The sequence below is a fragment of the Rhinolophus ferrumequinum genome, chromosome 16 (genome assembly GCF_004115265.2).
Source record: "Rhinolophus ferrumequinum isolate MPI-CBG mRhiFer1 chromosome 16, mRhiFer1_v1.p, whole genome shotgun sequence".
In the NCBI taxonomy this organism is placed as follows: Eukaryota; Metazoa; Chordata; class Mammalia; order Chiroptera; family Rhinolophidae; genus Rhinolophus; species Rhinolophus ferrumequinum.
Genome location: NC_046299.1, coordinates 52,996,534 through 53,020,301, shown reverse-complemented (window position 1 = coordinate 53,020,301; position 23,768 = coordinate 52,996,534). Strand labels below are relative to the sequence as shown.

General features: G+C 43.3%; 1 protein-coding gene across 5 annotated transcripts in view; it reads right to left on the bottom strand.

The window, feature by feature from the left end:
* The window catches only part of LRMDA (leucine rich melanocyte differentiation associated), a 1,022,392-nt gene that overhangs the window by 440,285 nt on the left and 558,339 nt on the right, over positions 1–23,768 (bottom strand). For 4 of the 5 annotated variants that reach the window (XM_033129765.1, XM_033129763.1, XM_033129766.1 and 1 more), the window contains 3 exons: positions 23,343–23,469; positions 12,104–12,243; positions 2,901–3,018 (listed from right to left, as the gene is read on the bottom strand). In XM_033129765.1, the coding sequence (XP_032985656.1) occupies positions 2,901–3,018; positions 12,104–12,243; positions 23,343–23,469 (385 nt within the window). Of the gene's footprint in view, positions 1–2,900; positions 3,019–12,103; positions 12,244–23,342; positions 23,470–23,668; positions 23,689–23,768 lie in introns of those variants that run through there. The other variant, XM_033129767.1, reaches the window with a different exon arrangement.

Below are 23,768 nucleotides of genomic sequence, written 5' to 3'. Positions count from 1 at the left end.
CATGGCCCCCTTGATCATCCATCAGAGCCTTCTGCTGAATAAGCACAACAGGCCGCCGCTGCCTCAGAAAGGACAGAAGCCAACTTGAGATTCTGATGCCGTTATGAAAAATAGGTCTTCACCCAGTGTGCTCAGCACAGCGTCGGCAATTCCCGGGGAGGAAATTGCTCTCCATTAGGAGCCGGATCCAGGCGTATACACACCTCCCAGAACATACATATGTATATATACACAAAGACCGAAAGCGTATATACACACCTGCATAGGAACAAACATATGTCTGTATAGACTGTGAGCATGCGAGAACCAGCCTTTTGAACATCAATTTATTAATTCAGCAAGGAGCTCATTTGGCCTCTCTCTATCTGCAAGAAAAGTACCCGTGCATATCTCTGAAAACAGACAAAAGGAAATTGCCTGCCACTCAAGAGAGGCACACAGTTTGATACGAAACCTGGAACACAGAGAAATCCTCCGGTGCACTTGCGGGATCCTTGAAGGACCCTGGAGTAAATAGAACACTTAGCTGGAAGCCCAGACCCCTGGGTTCTGGGCCCAGTTTGCCTCCATGGGACTGTGGGGGGTCTAAGGAAACTACGTCCTCGCCCAGTTCATTCACCCATAAAATAAGATCACAGACCAGGTGATTTCTGACGTCCGCTCCAGTTTGGAAATCATGTGACCACAAAAGGATAACAACCCAAAGTCCCCACGCTCTGTCAGAGTACTTCTGCCTGTCCTCAAATAATTAACGGATCTTTTTAAGCCTCATACGGTTAGTAAAGATGTTCAAGTCGATCACACAAACATGAGCTGATTCTATAATTGATTAGAAACTAACGTGGAGCTTTGAAGAGCGTTTCTGCTTAAGCTGCTAATGACTCAGACAACCAGCGACTACCGGGTTTTCAGGAGCCGTCCCCATTTGGATGGAAAGAGGGAGGATTTCAGTCCCCCTGCTGATGCTGCCATCTCTACGCCAACAGCACAGCCCTGCTGTCACCTGTTTTCTTCATTTAGGCCTTCCTATGAGGTTGTGTTTGAACAGAGAGCTGCATGGGGAAAATGTTTAGCTCACTGATCTAGGGGTAAGGAGTCAGAGTGGAAGAAGGTGGGTTCTGTGGTTGCAAACACAGGTAAAGCTGTAGCAATTATTAGCCTGGTGACTGGGGCAGCCAGTGGACATCGCTAGGCCTGAGTGACTTCATCTGTAGAATAAGCCAGTGCTCACTGCCTTCTGCATTATAGGGTCACGTGAGGACTCACAAATCTTTACACAAAGAACCTGAGAACAATGGTGGACACGTGAGAGCACCCTACCCCAATCTGGTAGTTAGGACCCCTTCAGATTTCCAGTGACGACACAGAACGGCCTGTGTCAAAGACAATGACCGCCAGAGAGACACTGATGTAGGATGTGAAGTGCTGTGCACGTGAAGGTGGGAGAGGGAGGACGAACAGGAACCCAAGATATTATAAACACTTGGTTTGCTCTACTTTGTTTGGTTTGCTGACGCAGCTGTCTTTGGAATCTTTTAACAACAACAACAACAAAAAAATAGGAGGCCATGAAATAAATTATTTCATTTGGACAAAATTACAAAAGCTGAAATAACTAAAGGCAGCCATGAGCAATAGGGCAAATCTGCCTCAATAAGGAAAACTGTTAACACTTTAATAGTTATGAAACAAATCACTCCATTAATTTCCCACATGCTGAAACAGGTAACAATACATTTATCTGCCAGCATTATACCCTCCATATCACATATTTCCACAACTGTTAGCAATTGTATTCAGCATAATGGAAATAAGTTGCACCTCGTGGATTGAGGGAAAGAAAGTGGCCTGAGGTCTGCTGCCAGCTGAGCAACTTGATGGAAGAGGTTTTCGTTTTCTGTTTTGGTTCTGTTTGTTTTTCCTCTTTCCCTCTTAATCATTTTCAATGCATGTGCAGAGCATTCTAAGTCAATAAATGAGGACAAACTAGACCTCTAGGATACCTGGGCCAGTGTTTTCAACACGCACAAGCTAGGATCCCACAGGAAATGACCCTGTAGGTCCACAGGGCCCCAGGGCAGTGACGGACCTCCAAAGGGGTCACCAAGGGTCATTAAGCCCATTGCCCAGTCTTGGGCTTCACTGAAGGATCCCGATTCCTTCCAATAAGATAGTCATTCATGTCTTTGAAAATCTTCTGTCTGAATCCAAGACCCCAAGCCAGGTCCCCCTGCCTCATCAATGCTATCATTAAGATGACACCGGAGTCACGTCCACGGCCTCAGCATAGACCCAGCTGGTAAAGGGAAGGTCAGTAAACATCATGCCATGAACTCTAGAGAGCTACACGGAGACAGCACTCACCAGTCCCAAGTCACATTGTCACAAAAAGTTGCCTTCCCACTAACGATGTCTCTGAGAGCTGCTGAGCTCTCATCTGTGGACTGAAGAAAATCTCTCTCCCCTTGCTCCCCTTTGGGCCCCAGAAAGAAGGGCCCCCTCTGAGGCATTAGAGGAATCATACCCACCTGAGAAATAGGAAATGCTCAATGCTTTCCTCTTTCTTCTTTCTCAGCTCCAAATCTAGAGAGGCCCCACCATGTAAATGAACCAGCTTTAAGAAAGAGGCTTAAAATACATCCCAGGAACATCACCACCGGGCTGTGTTCCTTCGTTGGTAAAAGAGCCACCTGGGTGAAATCACCTTACGAATAAGGTCCCCTTAGACTGGGTCATAGGAAGACCCAATTTATACCTGGTCCAACTTCTGGTCTGGCTCACAATGTATCCATGGATGAAACCCTCATGTAAGATGCCTCCTGCATTCTCAACACATAGGCAGACATCGTCCCTGCTCAAAGAATATCCAGTGATGTGAGATCACGGAGTAGACAGCTTACCTTGGGCTTCACTACCTTCATGAACGCCCCTCTGACCAAAGCTTCCTCTCGTTCTTGCCTGGTAACTTTCCGCGCATCCAAAAACTTTAAATTGGGCAGTTTGTGTAGAACAAAGCACCTGGAAAGGAACAGGCAAGGACAGTTAAGGGAGGTTGGGATGACCCCCTCAAAGATCCACACAACTTGATACTCAAGAATTTAGTTCAGTTGATGTCTTCACCTAAACTAGAAGCTTCTTGAACGCAGGAACACCTTTTTTTGCTCACACTCATGCCCTCTTGGAAAGGAGCACTAGAATTAACTTAATAAAATATCAGTGCATTTCTGTTGCACAAATATTTCTTGAGTGCCTTCTATATGTTGGGCCCTAGGTATACAGCGGTGATTACAACATGGTCCCTACACTTAAAGGGGTTTTTAGTGTAATGGGGATGATGGAAATCAGCATTGCTAAGGGCCAGGATTGAGATTACACAGTAGTTTGGGGAGCACAGAGAAAGGGACCTGATATTACTCATTGAATGACTGAAATCTAAAGGCTAGACAAGCGTAAGGAGGAACAGGATGTCTCAAGTAGGCTTCAGAGAACCAAACCCTAAAGCAACGCCAAGCACTTAACTTTCTCTCAGTACAAATGTTACTTGGGGTAGGCAGTGTGCCTGCTGTCTCAGTGGGGCCTTGGGTTCCAAGGCCAGCTCCCACATTCATAAGGCGGCCATATGCTTGTCCAGGGAAAAGACGTAGCTGATCACTCAAACGCAAGAGACAACAACTTAGAGGCCTCTAGTGATAACTTTTATATTCAAAACACTCTAAAATTCTAAACACTTAATTCTAAATTCTTAAAGTCAAAACACTCTAAAATTCCATGGAGGCATATACTTTTCCTCCCCAGAACTTTGCACCCCAACATCTGAGGTCCTAGAAATTTGACTACTTCCTGCTTCCTCCCTGGCTTCAATCTATTACCTTCTTTCCTATTTCTCCCTGAGCCTCTCCCTTCCCTCACCAAATGCCCCCTAATCTTACCCCAATTCAGAAAAATTCCATGAGGGGCCCAAATGACCTTTCTGTCCTCCAATAGAACTCCCACTGGCCTCAGCCAATGTCAGAGAAAACTTCCATCTTCTGCTGTAGCAGCAAAGTCTTGATGACAACAGATTCTTTCAAAAAAGACATGTACGGATGGAAACAATATGTCAGGAGTGACGCTCAAAGGAGTAAAGACACTCACTAAGTGTAGGGTGGGAAAAGATGAATATTCAGGTGAAGAAAACATCAGTATTAGAAAATCAGCCAATGTTTAATAATGGAATGAAAGATGTCTTCACGGGGCTGGCAGGAGCCAAGATGACAACAGACAGCACGTTGTCATTTCTCCCCACTTTGGATCACAGCCCTGAAATCAAAGGAGGGAGGGAGGGAGAGGGAGAGAGAGAGACAGAGAGAGAGAGAGAGAGAGAGACAGAGAGAGAGAGAGACAGAGAGAGAGAGAGAGAGAGAGGTGCTGGCTTTTAAGCTAGTTAAAAATTTTAGATGACAAAGAGCTGCTGTTTTTCAGAGCACTCTTCTTACACAATCAAAGAAACAGCCCATGAAATAGTTTGCCGGTCACCCTGAAACTGGGGTGACTTGATTCTCATCCTGAGGTTTCCAGGTGGTTGCTGCTTAGAGAGATTTGAGGTGCACTAGGAAAGCTTGCCCCAAATTATTGGGTCTGAGACTCAGCCCAGGGTCCGAAGTTCCTCCCTTAGAGAGGTATCTTCTTTCATTCACTCACTCCTGTATTCACTCGCCCAACAGGTAATCATTGCGCAGCTACCACCAGCCAGGAACTGCGCCAGGTGCTGCTGAGAATAGGTGATCCACAAAGCAGTCAAGGACCCTGCTCTCAGGGAGCTTGTATACTAGTCCAGTGGTTCTCAAACTGGACTGGGCGTCAGCATCCTCTGGAGGGCTTACTGAAACACAGGTGGCAGTAGGGCTTGGAGCTGACATTTCTAATAAATTCCCAGGTGAGGCTGATGCTGCCGGTTCTGCTGAGAACCACTGTCCCAGTGGAAATAACACCACGAGAAGTAATAGCAGCTCGGGAATTCTGAGGTTGGAAGGCGGCGGAGTCTCCCTCTCGAGTCCGCTAACGGTGTGCCCTGTGGCACACAGAGCCCAGACGGCGGCCACATCTACCAGATCTTCCTGCCCCGTGGTGAAATGGAACTGGCTCCCCACAGTGCTGCCAAGTCATAAGTCAGTGGGCTTTCTGCTTGCCTGTCCCGTCCCGGTCTCGGAAGATCTATTTCCCTTTGTTCTAGGTCATGTCAGGGTGTCAAAAGCTGCAGCTTCAATCCTGAGTATAATACAAGTTTGCCATAAAAAATACAAGAGAGGATTCCCGAAGCCACAGAATGAAGCCTTTTACAATATCAATTCAACCCTTGTAAATTTAATCCAAGGTTATTTGTTGCACCAAAATCTCTTTACCGTGATGTATTACTTAGTTACTGAGGTTATCACAGCCGTATCCTAAAGTTGCATAGTACATAAAACATTTCAGTTAACAATGCGGGAAGGTTAACTCCCCCAGATAACCTGCAATCACAAGGGCCAGTCCACATGACATGCCTCTGTCAGCTTCCACGAGCTATTGATGGTTCAATCAGTTTGTTTTGAAGGTAAAGTACAACAAAAGGGCAGTAAACTTATTCAGACTGTCAACAGGGGCTATCGGGAATGGGGCTTGCAGGTAAGTAATTCTGGGTGTTTTAAGGCTATTATCAAACAGCAATGGTTGAAGGAAGAGACAGCTACTAATAACACAGAAGGCAGCCATCATAAACCACTTTATGGCAGAAATCCCCGTCTATAAATCCTGCGACACCCGGAGACAGCTTCAGATTTATAAAACTGCTTGTTAAGCCAGGACACTGCTTAATGAAAAGAGATCCATCTAAGTTCTAAGTCTCGTCCCTAGCTCCAGAGGGCAACTCCAATTTTCCTGACCTTCCAAGGTGGCTGGGCACAAGTCCCAGGGCCTGGGAGTGGAAGTCAGGGGCTGGGACAGGGAAGGTGAGGTTATGCAGAGGAGATCAGGGGTCCTGGGACGGTGTTTGAAAACCTATTTGTCTCTGTCTGCAAACAGATTCTCTAAAGGTTCTCTCTCTTTTCATATTGAATCCCTGCTCCATTTTCTTAAAGGACAGGTCTAAGGAGACACCTAAAACTGGTAGGGAGAGAAAAGGAACAGCAGAAAGGCTTTTTTGTTTGATTTTTGCTCCAAAATCAATTTTCTCTGCCCAAATCCCAAAGCTCCAGCATTTGTCATCTAGACTTCAAAGGGGAAGGAGTATGCTCTTCCCTCCTGCCCACAACTGCTACCCGAGGGGAGCTGGCTGTTCCCCCAAAACATCACACAACAGAAATACCAAGATGAATTTCTGTTGTCTGCTCCTGGGGTTTGGTTGCCCTGTTTCTTTCTCTGAGGAGACTCTTAAGAAATACCAACTTTCTAGATTCTGAGAGAATTGGATATAGGGTCACTGGAGTTTGTCCCTACTTCCTTCCATTTATGGCATTCTATGCTTCTTCCCATCAGTTCTTGCTGCCTACTTGCTCCCATGCATGGGGACAGGGGAGAGATAGAATAAGCTACTGATGCCCTACGGGGTGCCCCCGAAGGAGGCAATGGGTAATCCATGAACTGTTTTCAATCTTTCACAACACTTAACAGAACAGAGTGAACATGCCAACAAAATATCAAGCTTCTTTGCTTTTGATTGGATTACATCGACCTGTTCGGTAACACTGATTAACTCATGCTGATCAAAAGCACCGATCAACAGCTAAATGTGTCTGACTAATGTTTAAAAGTTAGCAATGGCTTAAATGAAGTTTATTTAAGAGCCAGAGCTTTAAAGTGTGGGAAAGAAAATTTAAAAATAGGGGAGGTCTTCACAACAAAAGACTTGGGACTAATAAGTCAGAGGAAAGAGCCCAGGCTCTGAGATTATTTTGCTGTGAGATCTTGGCTCGGTCTCTAACCTCTTCCCAAGCCTCAGTTTCTCTATCTGTGCAATGAAGGCACTGGGCTGAATGATGCCTAAGCCTCTTTTAAGCTTCGGCTTGCTTGAATTCTACGTCTCAAAGTTAATTTACAATAAATCCATCCATATCCTCCTTTCTTATTCTTTCTTATTACTCCAATTTCCTTATTTAACCCCCACCCCTCCCACCTCCAGGTAAAAGAGGACTGTGAGAAAAAAAGTCAATAAAGACCAAAGAGTAATGAACAAACACTGTGAGTGGAATAACTCCAGATGCTTAGAGAGATGACAATGATCTCAACTCTAATGAGCCGAGGTGAGCTCACCTGCAGCATTAATGAATGTCTGACAACTGGCAAAGGCCAGCTGATTTTCCTCACAGTTCACCGGCAGTATGTTTGAAGTCTCCATGCAAACAATACACCCACAGGACAGACCAAGGCCCTCTACAGAGGGTAACCAGCAATTACTCTGTGGGCTTCTGTCACTTTGATCTCTGGGTTGTGACCTTTGCTTTCTTGTGATCTTCAAAGCCCAGACTGTAGATTAGCTCGAGAATGCTAGCTGGGTTATGTAAGCCACAAGTTTTACAGCTCCTATTTGGCTGGGAAATGGTGGTGGCCCAGAATGGCCAACAGAGGGTCCCTCCCTCCTTCCCTTTGGCTGAGTGCTACAGACACTGGGCAGGCCCCAGGGCTGCTCCCTGAGAGGGAACAAAGGAAGGGTGCCACATTTTAAATAATTTAAAGTTGTGAGAAATACAGAGGGAACTACTGGGAAGGAGGAAGGAAGGAGAGGCAGTGGCAGGAAAGAATGAACGACACACAAGGGTTTAGTGACAGAAGCAGAGCTAAGAGATCGTGAGACCAACTCTCTTATTTGACAGCTGAGGTCCAGCACTTATGTACTGTTGCCCTTCAATCTCCTTTCTTTCCTGCAGTCAGAAGAAAGAAAATGTTTGCAAAGGACGACGAGGAATAGACCATTCTGGGCATCCAAGTTTCCCAAACCTGATTCATTTTTTGGCCAGTGTTGAATTCCACAGGAGGCCCCACGTGGTTTCTTAGAATGATGGTGGTCTCCCAAGCCAAGCTCTGCCTCACCCACTCTCTCTTCCTGCTCAAATCTCAAAGGCTGCTGGTTATCACATTCACCTCCATTCAACATTCATCCCAAAATAGCAGCACAGTGTGTACATACAGCAAAGTACGGGCATGTTTAAGCTCCTATAATAACATGGCAATGGACAGTTCTCAGGCATGATCTATGATGAATGGCAAAGAGAAACTCCAGGCATGGTTTTGCTCCTGCCCCAGCAGGCCCAGGCCACTGCTTGACAACTTGGTAGTATGTGCATGCTTACATACAGAATTAATGAGCCTGTTTTACCGTGGGAATGAGTGCCAAGAAAATCCAACCTGATGCACAGAGAGTAAGTGAGGAAGGAAAAGGGGTGATGTGAAGGGAGGGGAGAAAAGAATCTGCAGACACCAAAGCATCTGTGAAGCCATTTCTAATAAGTCCATAAATCTAGTCACTTCCCATTTCTGGCCCAGTGGTTGGCCACAACGTGACCTAAAACTGGGGAGACCTCTCTGAGGTCAACATCTCCCATGGAAATGAAGTGACAGACATACTTGTTTTGATGTATGGCTAGGTGACATATTATAAATATTACATCACATAACCACAGAGGGTGCCAATCAATAAGACATTTTTTTAGACAGCATTAAATGAGCCATGGGTTCTTGCTTCTGAATACACTCCTTTAAGGCTCCTACTATCGCTTAAATGATTAATAGGAGACATATTGTCAGAAAACGTACTTAAAGTGAAAAACAGTAAACCATAGAAATATCATTCATTTTTTAAGCAATTTTCTAGTGAAAATGTCACATAAATTTACATAGTGGCCCTAGTATTAGGCTCTGGGTAACAGCTAGAAGGAAGGCAGACCTCACGCTTTGTGGATAAAGGGACAGGAAAATAGTTTACCGAGATGAAAAAGAAAAAGGTGACTGCATTGTTTTATAGAAACCAAAATGCCACAGGAACTCTAAGTTCAAAAGTCTTAGGATGAAATCTTAAAATTTCTCAGGGTCAAATGAAGCACAAACTCCAGGATGAACAAAAAGCAGAGCTGCTTACAGACCATGCAACAGAATTGCAGCACACACACATTTATCTCATCCACATGCGAGTATCAGAGTGCTTGTCAAACCAGAAATAAAAAGTAAAATAAATAAAAAATTTAGAATGACTAGAGAATGGGCCCACTGTTCTACTCAACAATCAGATGTCGTACAGTGAATGTGTAACTAGAAGAGCACTTACTTAATGTTCCCACCACTCTTAGTTCTTATTTGTCTCAGAGTGTGGTCACCTCGCCATTATGGTGGGCAACTTCTGGATTTTCTACGATAATTTTTAATAGATTTGATTTAGGCTACACACAGCCTCTAGAATCCAGCTCCTCATGGCAACTTTGCCATAATGTGCAACTAACAGTCTTCCCAGCCCCATCCTTCAACATCTTCCAGGGAAACAGATAGAGAATGAGGAGCACAGGCTTGGAGGGCGCTCAAAACCGCCCCATGAAATGCATCACTCATCTAGAACCAAGCCCTCCCTAAGGAATCATGCCCCCCAAACCAGCACTTGGATTGAGTCTGAAGGTTAGTCTCTTGCTCAACATCCAAATGGTTCTGATTCCAAATAGGCAATGGGCATTTGAGGTGCCCAGAGGGCCCTGAATCTCCCTACAATAATTACTCAGCTCCTGAGAGGAAGGGTCATTGCAAGTCAGTTCGAAAAGTTACCAAGCCCCTATTCCATGGTCAGCACTACTTTAGGTATTAGCGAGGCTTCAAAGGGCAAGAAGATGCGGCTCTTACCTAGTGGAAGCCATTCTCTGGATGGTGAAATATATGACGTTGTGAGAGAAATATACAAGATACAATGGTATGAGATGGTAAAGGAAGAACTGTAATTGCTTGGGAGCCGAGGATCTCCACCAACAGAGATTTTAAATACTACTACATAGCCCAATAGTTCTTGATTGGGCATGAGAATCACCTACTGAATATTTTGTTGCATTTGCCACTAAGTGAATCAAAATGACTTGGATGATTCAGAAGTATAGCCTTGGTTAAAGGTCGCTGATCCAGACTGCTTCCCCGCCCCCACCCCCATTTTAAAGGTCCCACTGGCAAACTGGACTCCATATCAGATCATCTGATTTGACCCCTTATACCTTGGGTCTTTGTATTTTTGCCAATGTGACCAGTCACAGTAATAACAGTGTTAGCTTTTCTTTTCCTTTTACAACCTCATAAAGCCCTCTATTTAAGACTAAATAAAATGAGGTGGAATTGGAAACTTTCCTTACTCTACTTCTCTCATTCTAGAAAACAAAATGTGCCTACAGTTCAATCCCCATATAGAATCATGAATGAATGAATGAATTAATTAATGAATGAATGAGTAGATGTGTGAATGTGTGTGCACATACACATGTACACTATACATGGCTATTTTAACAAATTAAACACAGAAATCTAAAAAAAAAGTCAGAAAAAATGAGAATTTCTCAAACAATACTTAGATTACTAAAAATGTTGACTGAGAGAACTTGCTTGGATTTGCTTAAACTTTCCAATACATATCTTATAAATAAGTTGCTGCAAGAAGATAAAATATATTTTAAGTGACTCCTTCATACCTGAAATCAGTCTGTTAAATGCTTCAAAGTTCATAAGAGTGTTAAAGGGCAAATTAAGTTCTAAGTGATTAAGCAACTTAAATGTTTGATTTAGAAATTTGTAATTATTCACTTGCTGGACAGTCACCATATTTCTCCTAATAGAACGCCATTCGAATCAGCAGTATGACATCCCAAATGAAAATCTTCATGATGGAGAAAGATTTAATACTTTCTTATAAGTAGGGTTAGAGCTTAATTCTAAGATTAAGTCATCAAGTAATCTAGAAAATGCAGTTAAAGGTATAAATTCTTCCTAGTAAAGAAATATAACTAAATTCTCACTTTAACCTTACTTTTACTGACATGTGTGTATTTTTTTTAAAAACACACAAAATTTAATAGCCTTGAATAGCCTAGTATTTCTTACAGATTTGTATTATACAAAATGAATGCCCCCAACTGTATGTCTTCATGGGTCACCAAAGATTTTTATATGAATCACAATAGAACAAATTCTTCCTCTCAAACCATTATCTTCTTTCCCCAATCCTTCCAAATTTATCTCCCAGTAGCCTTGTCTTTCCTTCCTTCCTCCCTTCCTCTTCCCCACATTGATTCAAGGGGGGTTTTAATGAGAGCATATATCATAATGGAGAGGCGACACTTATGAAAACATCATGAAAAAAACATTAAAAACATTTACCAAAGAACAATCGAGAATGAGAGCATACAGAATTCAAAATGAAGGACAAACAAGTTTAGTAAAATGGGTCAAGAGACTCCCTAATAGAGGTGAATTTGGATCAGATGTTTCAAAGCAGATAGTTCAGAAATGGAGAGAAGAAAGAAAAGCATTTCTACTGGGAGGCTGTCAAAGTACCCGCTGGTGGTCACTGAAACAGCCTTGTGGAACAAAGTTATCAGTCTTTGGGACTTCCTCTTGGGACTGTATAGAAGCTCCCTAAACTTTGGTGGGAAGGACTTTCTCTCCCAAAAGTGACTCTGAGGCAGACCACAGGAAGAGCAGGGGTCAACAAAATATAGCCCAGGGGTCAAATCTGGCCTGCTGCCTGTTTTTTAAAAATAAATTTTTATTGGAACCTAGCCCTTCCAGTTCATTTACTGATTGTTTATGGCTACTTCTGCACTATAACAGCAGAGCTGAATAGTTGTAACAGAGACCATATGACGTTCAAAGCGTAAAATATTACCCAGCCCTTTACAAAATGTTTGTCAACCCCTGACCTAGACCACCCAAAACCTCTTCATGTTTCTTGACTTCTGTGACCTCAACAAATGGAGACAATGGCTACAGGTTACCCAAAAGTGAAAGTTTAACATTATTATAAGGAGTCCACTGACATTTACCAAATATCTAGTATGCACCAAACAGTATAGTATCCCCCCAAAGATGCTACTTTTTCCTGTCTCTCACCATGTTCAAACCCCTGGATACTCACCTGTATCTCTTGTAGTCTTCCTCATCCTTTTCCAAGCTGACTAGTTCATTGGGACATGCCACATTACCCAGCAGGCTGAGGTACTCCAGAGCTGGCGTCACTTCTGCCAGGTGATCAAGCAGACACTCCAAGTCAGTGATGTGACAAAGGTTAAGGATCTTGGTCCAGGAAGACAAAAAACTTGGCAAGAAGAATAGACCATGACTGACAGGGAAAGCCTAGCAGCTGATGAGTCTCGGCTGCTCCCATAAGACGACGTGGGTGAGGGTAGAAATCAACTTAGCTGTGGGTGTCTGACATGGCTAGTTTTTCACTCCTACTGTTGGGCACACAAACCATCTTTTCTCTGGGCAGGTAAAGCTAAGTTCAGATTACTTGAGAGAGAATGAATAAACTTAATTGTTTTGTCACACTTTTCTTTCCTCTATAGTTCTGTGTTTTGTTCTTTTTTTTTTTTTGTCTTAAATGATGAAGGGTAGTTTCCATGTAGTAAAATATTTTACAATATGCAAATCCATAAAATTTAATTTTTTTCTAGTAATGAAAGCAAGACATTATTTCCAAGGCTTCATTAAAAATAGATCATTTATCCTTTAAGGGGTAATTTATCATTAAAACATAGAGGAATAGCATGAACACAAACAGAAATTAGCCATCCCCTTATGATCTGAGAGCCTGCAGTGGAGCTAAGCATTGCTCAATGGCTTCACTGGTGGCAAGAAAGCATTGTATTGCGGGGTGGAGGGAGGAGAACAAAGCCAGGAGGAAAAGAGTAAGTTAGGACAAGTTTAGTCAAGCCAGGCAGGTCAAAATGCATTTCCTGAGAATCTGTTGTGAATCTAATATCCTATAAAGGAAAAAATGGGAAAGACCAAGGAGGGTCATGGTGGTGAAATTATCGCATGATCCATCCCCTTAGCGGGATCCAATGTCCAGTCAAGGCAAACACTGAGACTCCCCCAAACCAAATGAGGAAGAGTGGTAGATTCAGGGAATCACAGGCACTGGGAAGGACTAGTCCACACATCATTCCCTGGCTTGAGCCACATACAGATAAGCTGAGCCCTAGGCAAGGTGCTGATTGGACAGGCCATAAGAGTGGCCATGGATACCAGGAGCTTGTGGATGAGAGGAGTTAGCCAACATCAGCAGAGAGAATGCGGTCTGTGACAGGGAATGACAGCAGAGCATATAGGGGCTAAAGATATAGGGGTGACAACAGCACATGAGTCAAAGACATGGGGTAGTTTCCAGGAGTGAGGTAACTTGAACGTAGGAGAAGATAAGAATCACAGAGAAGGGCTGCCCTTACTCTCTCAGGAGGTTACCTCACCATGGGATGTTATTCAGGTTTTTCTCGTACTTCATTTCAACTTGTCAGGGGAGAATGAACTCCGAATCCAACCAATGTCTGAATCCAGTTCCTAACATATCTGCCAAGGGGTCGCCACAAGGTAGTCCATTCTATCTCTAGCCACTGAACCAATGTAACTGCTTGGAGTCACAAAAAATAAGGCATTCTTCTCTTCCTCATGATGACTCTTCAGATACAGTAGTATCTCGGTTTTTGAACGTCTCCGTTGAACATTTCGGTTTATGAACGCGGTAAACCCCAAAGTAAATGCTTCGGTTTTCGAACGCACCTTGGAAGTCAAACACGTCACGCAGCTTCCACTGAGTGCAAGATCCTGAGGCCTAGCTGTCGGCTGTTTTCGAACGTTTCAGAGCTCAAACGGTCTTCCGGAACGGATTACGTTCGAAAACCGAGATACCACTGTAGTTGAAACCTCATATGTCTTTCATAAATCTCATGTTCTCTAAAGGAAGTTCCTTCAAGCATTCTTTATACACATGCTCTGCCACCATCATATGCGGGAACAAGCACTGGACTCTGGGAGGAGCAAGACAGAGACACTGAGAGGGAGAACACAAGCAAAGAAGGGACAACTGGTAAAAGAGGGTCCCAGCATACTCATGCACTGTGGGTTTCCATAGGCCAACATCACCCCCATTTCCTAAACAAGGACAAGACAATGGACACTGAAGTTATCAATCTTTCAAATCTTCAGCAAGTAACATCCAGGAATGACCACCAAGAACCACTGCAATAACAACGATGAGAAGGGGGTGACGTGGAGAAGACCAGAGAGAAAGGTCCCAGCAGAAAGGTAAGGTTGGAAGTGTAGTGAGTGGCCAGGAGTCAAACACTGATATATTTCATCACTGAAGAAAACATGTGTACTACTTTTTAAAGTTCAATCATCACGTTCTTTAAGAAAACCATTTAAATAAAACCAACTGAAATGACAGCGAACAATTTCAGGGGAAATGTGGCTTTTCCAGTAGGTTCCATCTCTGAATGCTTCACAGTCATTGCTACATTAAAAAAAGAAGAAAGGGTCCTGCCACTACTCTCTCTACTGGTGCTGCACTTAGCCCTGTTGGCACCTCAGGGACCCACTGTGTCATCCAGGTGGGTCTCCCATGCCTGCACTTGAACTTGCATGTGCCTTAGTCGCAGTCCTTGTTTCTCCCCTTCAAGGTTTGCTCCAATCCTCTACCCCACACATGGGACTCATCGGATGCTCCAAGGAGCACTAGGAGTTGTCCTATTGGGTTGTCCTGAAGCCTCACGGCCAGGCTTTGATTATCGGGGGACAGCCAGATGATCACTCCTGCTGGCCAGCACCGTCTTTCTTTTGTGGGATGGCAAGAGAGTGGGCTGTCAAACTGGTGCTGACATATTGATGTGAGGTGATTCCAATTATTTATGTACACAATGGCTCTAGAGAACCTAGTGGAAGCCCTTTCTGCTATGGATAGAAAAGTCCAACCAAAACCGATTTCCTTGTTAGGGACAAACTCCTTAAACCTTCATCTATTTTTTTTTTTTCATCCACTGTGTGAAGGTGGGAACATGAAGAAATGGAACTCAAAACTGGCAAGACTTTCAAGTTGAGGAAACACTGGGCAACTGAGTTGGACCAAACTCCCTCTCATTTATCAACATTTAGTGATTAGTGATGGGAAGCCCAGCGTGTCACCACCCAGGGAAGTAGGCCCAGTTTAATCTGAGTGAATCTTCAGATGTTAATTTACCACAGAGCTAAGAAAGCCTCTATGTGAGGGCTCCTTGCTTGTACAGGTCCCTTCCAGAGCCCTGAGAGAAGCCCTAGTAATCGTGTCACCTGGTCACGTATTTTTGTAAAATTTGCAAAAGTAGCTTATTTAAAACCCAGTTGGTTAAGATCACTGCTTTTCTTCACTAGGACATCTTCCATCACATTTCCCTGAGTTGAGTGACGTCAGAGTGGCTGTGGAAATCCTAGGAACCTGGCTAAGAGAAACTTGTGAAGAAGTGGCGTTTAATTAGGATTCAGTGGGAAATATCTGTGTGGTTTGTAGTCATTTCTGTGTCTGGTTATTACAATAGTACCAGTAGTAATGGCTTCCAGTAATATTCCTATCACCCGCCATGCTGACACAACATGTGGGAACCAATAAAACTAATGATGAAATGTTTGATGAGTTTATCAATTCAAAGAACATTTAAAATGAAGTTGTTGAGTGCACACACATACACACACAAATAACTTGAAATGTCCTGGGGGAAAAAAAAAAGAAGTCATATATAAAGGAAATGTGTAAGAGTCTTTCCAATATTTAATAATTCTAAAAATTTTACCAGTAATTTAGTGGTGAAATTACCAATAACGAGTGGTGTAACTGAAAGAAACATCCCTAAACTATGAGGTCTGACAATTAAATTCACGAATTCATCCTAAAAAAAAGTGCTACCTACCTCATTGCTGAACATCACTAAGGTTACCTTCGAAGTACTCTCCTTGGGAAGCTATGCATTGACATCAGTGCTTAGTCCACCCTTCAAAGTAATTTTGGAACTCTTTTTCTGGAATGGCCTTCAGAGCTGTCATCGTATTACCCTTGATGTCCTGAGTGTCATCAAAATATCTTCCTTTCAATATTTCCATTATCTTCAGATAAAGAAAGAAGTCATTGGGGGCCAGATCAGGTGAGTAGGGAGGGTTTCCCAATTTGTTTACTGGCTAAAAAAATCTCCCTCACAGAGAGTGCCATGTAAGCTGGTACACTATCAGGATGCAAGAGCCATGAATTGTTTGCAAAAAGTTCAGGTCATCTAAGATTTTCACATAGCCTTTTCAGCACTTCCAAATAGCAAACTTGGTTAACTGTTTTGTCCAGTTGGTACAAATTCATAATGAATAACCCCTCTGATATCAAAATGGTTAGTTACATCGTTTTGACTCTTGATTTGGACTGATGAAACTTTTTTGGTTGTGGAAAATTGGCTGACTTCCATTGTGCACTTTGATGTTTTTTTCAGGATCGTGTTGGTACACCCATGTTTCATCACCAATGATAACACAGCCCAAAACATCGTCTTGCTGCTCCAAAAGGTCTTGGCAAATTTCAACTCTCCTTTGCTTTTCTTCATCGGTGAGCTCCTTCGGGGATATGTTTGCACACACCTTTCTCATGCCAAGATTTTCAGTTAAGATTTTCCTAACTGTTTCTCTATTGATGTTTACTTGGTCTGCTATGCTTCTCACAGTCAGCTGATGATTTTCACACACAATTCAATGAGTTTTTGCAATGTTTTCATCAGTTCTTCTTGTTACTGGCCACCCTGACCTCTCTTCATCAATGATGTGTTCTCTCCCCTCAGAAAAATGTTTAATCCATCTGTACACTGCCATTTTCTTCATGGCATTATCCCCATAAACTTGGACTAACCATGTCCCTGATTTTACTTCCAGTCTCGCCAAGTTTAACAATAAAATGAATGCTTGTTCGTTGCTCTAATTCAAGCTCAGACATTCTCACAACAGCATACAAAAAAACACAAGAACAATAATGAACGCCCCTCAGTAAGACACTGCCACACGTCGACATGAACACAGTTGTGAGACACTGATACACAAGGTTATGAAACCTCATCGAGCTGTTTGTACAGTGCTGCCAATGTAAGCGCAGGGTGGCAAGTTCACGAACTTAATTGTCAGAACTTGTATTAAAAATACAAATCAATTAGATGGAATTATCTTTCATTCTCCCCATAGAAAATATTATAAACGTTAATTATATAACGAAATTATAAGGGAATTTGCAGGAAAAATTAGGAAAAAAGTTTTTATACAGGCATGCCTAGTACGTCTAGCATAAGAAGATTACTTTTCTAAATATTTTAATGTGTGGTGTTTTTCAACTTAAATAGTTTTTAGTATACCTCCATATATTTCTATTTCAAAGAAACATTCATCTTCATACCTAATTTTGTATTCACATATAGGTAGGTTTGGCCTTAAAGGAGGACTCCTCAAATTATGTAGGTTTCACACTCCACAAAATCTGTATGTGCCCCTAAGCAGGAGGCCATGGAGATATGGACTCATTTGAATGTCTTGAGCATTTCTTGGACAAAGAGTCCGCAGGTTTCAAGAAGCTTCAGCCATCCTGTGCCAATGAATCCAAGGAATTCTGGACTTCTGTGGCCTTGGAGCCTGATTTGGATATTGTGTGCGGCGGAAGCCACTCTGTCTTCTTAAGCCTTTCAACTACCTGCTAAATGATCCATTGGGCTGAGCCGGGTGGTCTCCCCCAAATCCACACCATGCAGGAATCACTAGCACCTACTACTTCATGGATGCTCTAGACCAGAACTTCATCATTCTCACTTCAATGTGAGAAAGAGCTCTAATTGGTTTCTTGGTCTCCTGGGTCAGCCAGGATGAGCACAATCCTCTCTTGCCTGATTGCGAGCTCTGAAATAGAACTTGTCACATTCCTTTTTGTCAAATGGCATAGGCAATTAACTGGAGGCAATCAGAGGAGGCAACTTGGGGTCCCTGGCTAACCAAGACCACCGCGGTGGAGACACTTTCACAGATTCTCACAAGGGCTTGTTTTGTTTTGTTTTTCCTTTTTTAAAATTTGCAACTATCTGGCACAGTTTCAATTCTCTCCAGCTGGATTCTCACACACACCTGGTTTCCTTCATCAAGTCTTCTCTAGAGTACTTGCCGTTTAGAATTTTTTCAATGTTGTCTACAGAAAGTTGCCATGGCAGAGCCCAGCTGTCATGGCTAGGCTTGCCAAGGGAGATTTTCTGCTAGGGTCCAAGATCAAAGCAACATCTTGCCTTGAAAGTTTGGAGCATGAGGGAGGAGGGGAGACTCCCGGTGTCATGGCCAGTTGCACAGGTCCAAAGCTGTTTCCCAGGTGAGGGTGGGCATGTATCCTCCCTCTGAGCTCAGCTCCAGGTCAGAAGGAAGCATCTATAAGCACTGAAAGGATTTCAACCAGAGCTCATCCTAATATTGGATTTTTGAATGCTAACTAAACAGTCTACATGACATATTATCTCATTTTGATTTGCATGCAAGTCAGAAATACTATCACATCCAGAAAACAATTAAGGAAACTGAGGTCAAAGGTCACACTGTCAGCAAATGATAGTCTGTATTCAAATCTCCATCCTAAGAAATGACATTTCTAGGGGTATATGATTTGCCTTTTTCTAACACAAAAGGGAAATTTTAAATACTGAAAAATAAAATTTTTTATATGCTTTTGTGGAGACCATAAGTGCTGTCATCCAGCTATGCTCTGTAACTCAGTTATTTACAATTAGTACTTATTCTTGTCAAGTATTGAAGCTTTGGCTAACAGTAAAATGTACCAAGAAGTTGTAAAGTCTTTGAGTGTTAAAGTGATGTGTGTGTGTATATGTGTGTGTTTATGTGTGTATTTATAATGCCATTTAAATTTCTCAACAATGTATATTACCCAATTTATAGATAAAGAAACTGAGGCCTCTGCCAAGCTGCAGAGATGACAGAGAAAACTGCTTCCCCCACTTACCCCTAAAGGAGAAGTGGGTGAGAATCATTTGATTGTATTGTACGAAGGTTACACGTCTCTATTTTCCTGACATCTCAGCTGTTTCCTTATTTGGGGTTGGGTATTCAGACGTGATATGACTGAGACCGTGATCAGGTACCCACTCCTCCTGGGCAAGAGCCAGGGATAGTGTGTACATACTCTTGTGTGAGTGAAAGACAGAGAGAACATGAGTGCTGGGGAGAAGTCAACTCCACGGCCAGTCACTACCGGGCCAGTCTAAATGAACCAAAGCGAAGAAGTAAGTATGAGATAACCAAGAGATGAAGAGATAACCTGGGAAGACCAGCACGGGTACACCAAAGCTGAGGGCTGAACAAAAGTGGAACACACGGCTGGGAGAACAAACATGGGAGGTCAAGCAGGGGGCTTGCAGCCAAGAAGGGAGACAGTGGTGCACTGAGAGGAAAGCTGCCAGTCTGGGCTTGGGCCCTGGAACCCCTTTCATGAGCTCCCTGCTCCCAGGAGGGAGCAGGGCCGTGTGGGGCCAGGCACAGGCAGCTGACATTGCCACCATCTCAGCTCTTCTTCTTGTGCAGTGATCACCTCCCTTCCCTGGACGGCAGAGTTTGGGGCTGAGAATTAGCATACCTGAGTGCTAGACTGAGCTCCACCACAGACAATCTATGTGACTTCAAAAAGGTCATACCCAGTTTTTTCATAAAAATGAGAATTATTCCCAGTTGTACCCAACTCACAGAATGATATGAATGTAATATTAATTTTTACAAGTCACAGAAGCACTCTAAACCTATACTCAGGCCTCGGTTATAATGTGGCCCAAACAAGATCAAATAAGGTCACATAATTCTCTAGGACAATAATAACAGCAATAATATTAAACCTTACATAGAACTTACTATGTTACTATAACTTAATATTTGTGAGATTCCTACAGCAACTCTCACAACAACCTATGGGTGGGTACTATTATTGTCCCCATGTTGCAGAGGAAACCAAAACATAGACATGTTAAATAATTTGGCCAAGTCATGCAGTAAGTGGTAGACCCAGGTACAAGCCCAGGAAATCTGGCTTCAGAGCCTGTTGTTCTTAACCACTATCTGACAGGCCTCTTGCTAAAAGATAAAAGAAACCCATTACCCAAGTTCCCAGGGTCAAGTAACATAGAGCATTGTATAAACACATTTAACTGTGAGTAAAACCCAAATGGAAGACTCTAGATTTGCAAGGCAGATAAAATGGGTGGGGCTGGGGCGGGGGATGAATAACCATTCTACACAAAAAGCAAAAAATTAAAAACAACAGAAACTTCACAAAAGAACTTAAAGTGGAACCCCATTTGATAGCAAGCTTCCCAATATGTTTGAAATAAGAGTCAAATTACAAGAGTTAATACTCACCTTTTTAGAAGGTCAATAGTTACTTGATTCTACATCTACCTTGATTACAAATATGGAGCCAAATCTTAAGGCGACAGAATACCAAGGCCTGTGTGTTAGATTGTCAATGGAATGAGTCATGCCACCATGTATTCATGCCTTGTATAGTCCCCACTCACATTTGTTCTACATTTAGTAGGTGACTTGCTTTGGCCATGGGACAGCAACACACATGCCAGTAGGGCTGGACCAGTACTTGTACATTGGGGCTTTGCTCTTGGAACACCCCTCCCACGTGGAAAGGCCTCTGCTAGTCTGTGAGAGACATTTAGTTCAGCCAACCATCAGCACCATCTCCAGACAGAGGAGCGAGGCCATGTCAGACCATCTAGCCCCAGCTGAGTCTCCATATAACTGTGGCTGCACGCGTGACACAAGGCAAAACTAGCAGAAGAACTGTCAGCTGAGCCCTGCCCAAATAGCTGGCCCATAGTATTGTAAACGAATATTTATTTTTATTTTTTAAGCCACTAACTTTTTTTGGGGGGTGAACTATTACGCAGCAAAGCTAACTGACAGAGCCCAATTCTAAGGCATTTCATGAAGTAGCGATAGCAATATGGAACCTAGTAACTGCCGGAGAGCCTAGGGTATTTGCACAAACAGGTAGGATAGTCAGTTCACTGAAAAGGTGGAGTCAGGAGTATTAGGCTAAAAGGATGACAGATAACACTACTGCTGCTTTTACCTGCTTTTAATTCTATGACTTCTGGGTCCAGTCTAAGGGGAAACTGAGCCAATCTTCACAATCATACCAATAACCAGGAGGAGAAAACAGTCATGCTGCATCCTGAGGGAGCCCACTATTCTTTCAAACCTACTGATACTAGCGTACCACACAAGAGCATAGGGGCAGAATTAGCCAGCTTGACAGCTACACACTGCCACATGCTTCAGTCCCTCCCCGGCCATTACCATCACTCCCTCAGCGCTACTGCTCCAGATCAGAGAAACTGAGGCATGGAGCAGAGAAAGGACTCAACCAAAGACAAACGAAATCTCTCTGCACTCTAGAGCCAAGAGGCCAGCAAATCTCTGGTGACAGCAATACTGAGAATTAAACCATCATGCAGTCCAACTCACTCCTTTAAAAATGAGAAACAGAGGCTATCAGAGGATGATTTGCGCCAGGCCACACAGCCTGATTCAGCTGCCTCATGAACACGTGTGCAAGGACTCTGATACTCTACAGTGATGAGGTACACGGGATACGACGTGTGGCCTAAGGGAAGAACCATATCATCCAAATTCCAATCTAATAGTCCTTCTGCTCTTGACTGAATTGAGAATATTGTCCAACTGATCTCCTAAGAGAGCCAAGGAAGCCATAAGACACACGGACTACAACAATTTTCCAAACAATGACTAGGAAACTTAGTCACGGCCAAAGAATAGGAAAGGGAAAAATCCATCAGCATTTAATCATGATAAAGACTGGTATTTAGTTTAAAAGGCTTTCTCCTTCTACTTCTATTAAAATGCCAATTAATAATGACCACGAGTAGCATATTTTACAGAATAAATATAAACTTACGACTTGAAGTATAAACAGTGGCTAATAAACAATTTTGCAAATCATTCTTAAATGCTTACATGTGCATATATGTTCAACTTAACTTGTGTATCTGGTTTTATATCCTACTCTAAGGGAAAATGCCCTGATCTCTTTTCTATTTCTAACTTACCTTGTGGTCATGAACAAGTAATTAAAAGACTCCTGGTCGCAGAAGTTCCATCAATAAAACAAGATGATTGGACTTCAAGTCTGAAGCAATACAGTAGAATGGAGAGAACTTAGGGTACAGCCACAGTTGAGACTGAATTCGGGACCTACAGTCTATATTTCACCTCTTACTCCATCGAGGAAAAAGGAGTAACTACACCCTTTTCACAGGGTTTGGTAAGAATGAAAAATAACATACTTAAAGTTAGTCAGCACATTGCGTGATCTACAGGAATGCTCAATAAAGAACAGTTAAGGAGAATGATTCATTCATTCACTTATCCCACAAACATTTATTGAAACTCAACTCTGTGCCAGGCATTATTCTAGGTGCAAAGGATACAGGAGTTCACAATACTGACAAAACTCCCTGCCTTGCCCAGCTAGCATTATGATGGCATGGAGAGCCACAACTCGAATATTCGAGGAGCTGTGTGCCCTGTGCTGCAGAATGGTTCTGATTCCATTCTCAGCCTCACTGCAGAACCCAGAGCAGTTAGTCCCTCTGAGTCTCATCCCCAGCTGGCTAGGTCCTCACCAACCTGGAGGCCATATACTCTCCTACGAGGCATGGCTCTCCTAGGCCTCTCCCAACACTCTACTATGGTAAACACCACAAAAGGCAGAGCTAGGCCGGGGCTTCTCACTTACCTACATAGAGTTCACTCAGCCCCTCCCGTCTCCTTCATCAGAACTGTTCCCCAGGCCTGCACCAGAGCCTTCCAGAAACCTCCGAGAAGGCTTAGCAGCATTACCCTCTACTTCCCACCAGAGGTCGCCCTCCCACACAAGCGCAAGCAAACAGAACCCGGCTTTGCCTTCTTGGCAGCAGTGACATTATTTTCTTTCTCTATTTTTATCTATTAAAAAGATTTCTTCACAGCCATAACTTAGATCTCTACACTAAAATGGAGCAACAGGAAGATATAATGGTGCATTTCATTTATGAATGACCTATAATAAATTACTCTGAAGTGTCCCGAGTGCCAGAAGACAGAACGCTTTGTCTGCCCATGGACTGTATTTCACATACTTTAATTTAGCTGACACATAAAACTCATTTGACATTTCTCAGGTATTTGTGTGGGGCAGGAGAGGGGAGCTGGCGAGCAGGAGGGGACCACTGCGGGGCTGGGCGGGGAGTGGGGGCAGCGGGCAGAGCCAAGGATATTTGGTTCTTGTTGAGGCTTAAGGTATGGAGCCTGGGTAACCCTGGCAACACGAGGTCGTTCCCGAGCAGATTGTTGTCCAGGATGAGTTCCTCCAGGCTCCCGAACGCGCTCAGTCCTTCCAGTGACCTGCAATGACAAAGGCAACAGGAAAAATGATCCTGCACTAAATCAGGGAGGCCATTATGAGCCGAAATAAATATTTTAACCTTCCCTTTCAGGACTGGGAATAGTTTGGGCTTGGTGCCTGTCAGCAAAGTGAATGACAAGAATTAGTAGCAGGAGCCGGGGCGGGGGCGGCGGGGGAGAAGGGGCCGCTGGCACTCACCGCATCCTTCACGCATTGCCAACATGAAGGATGAGGGTCACTTAGTGAGTAGCCAGGATCCAAAACAAAGGGCTTCAGATATGGCCTGCAGGATAAATTT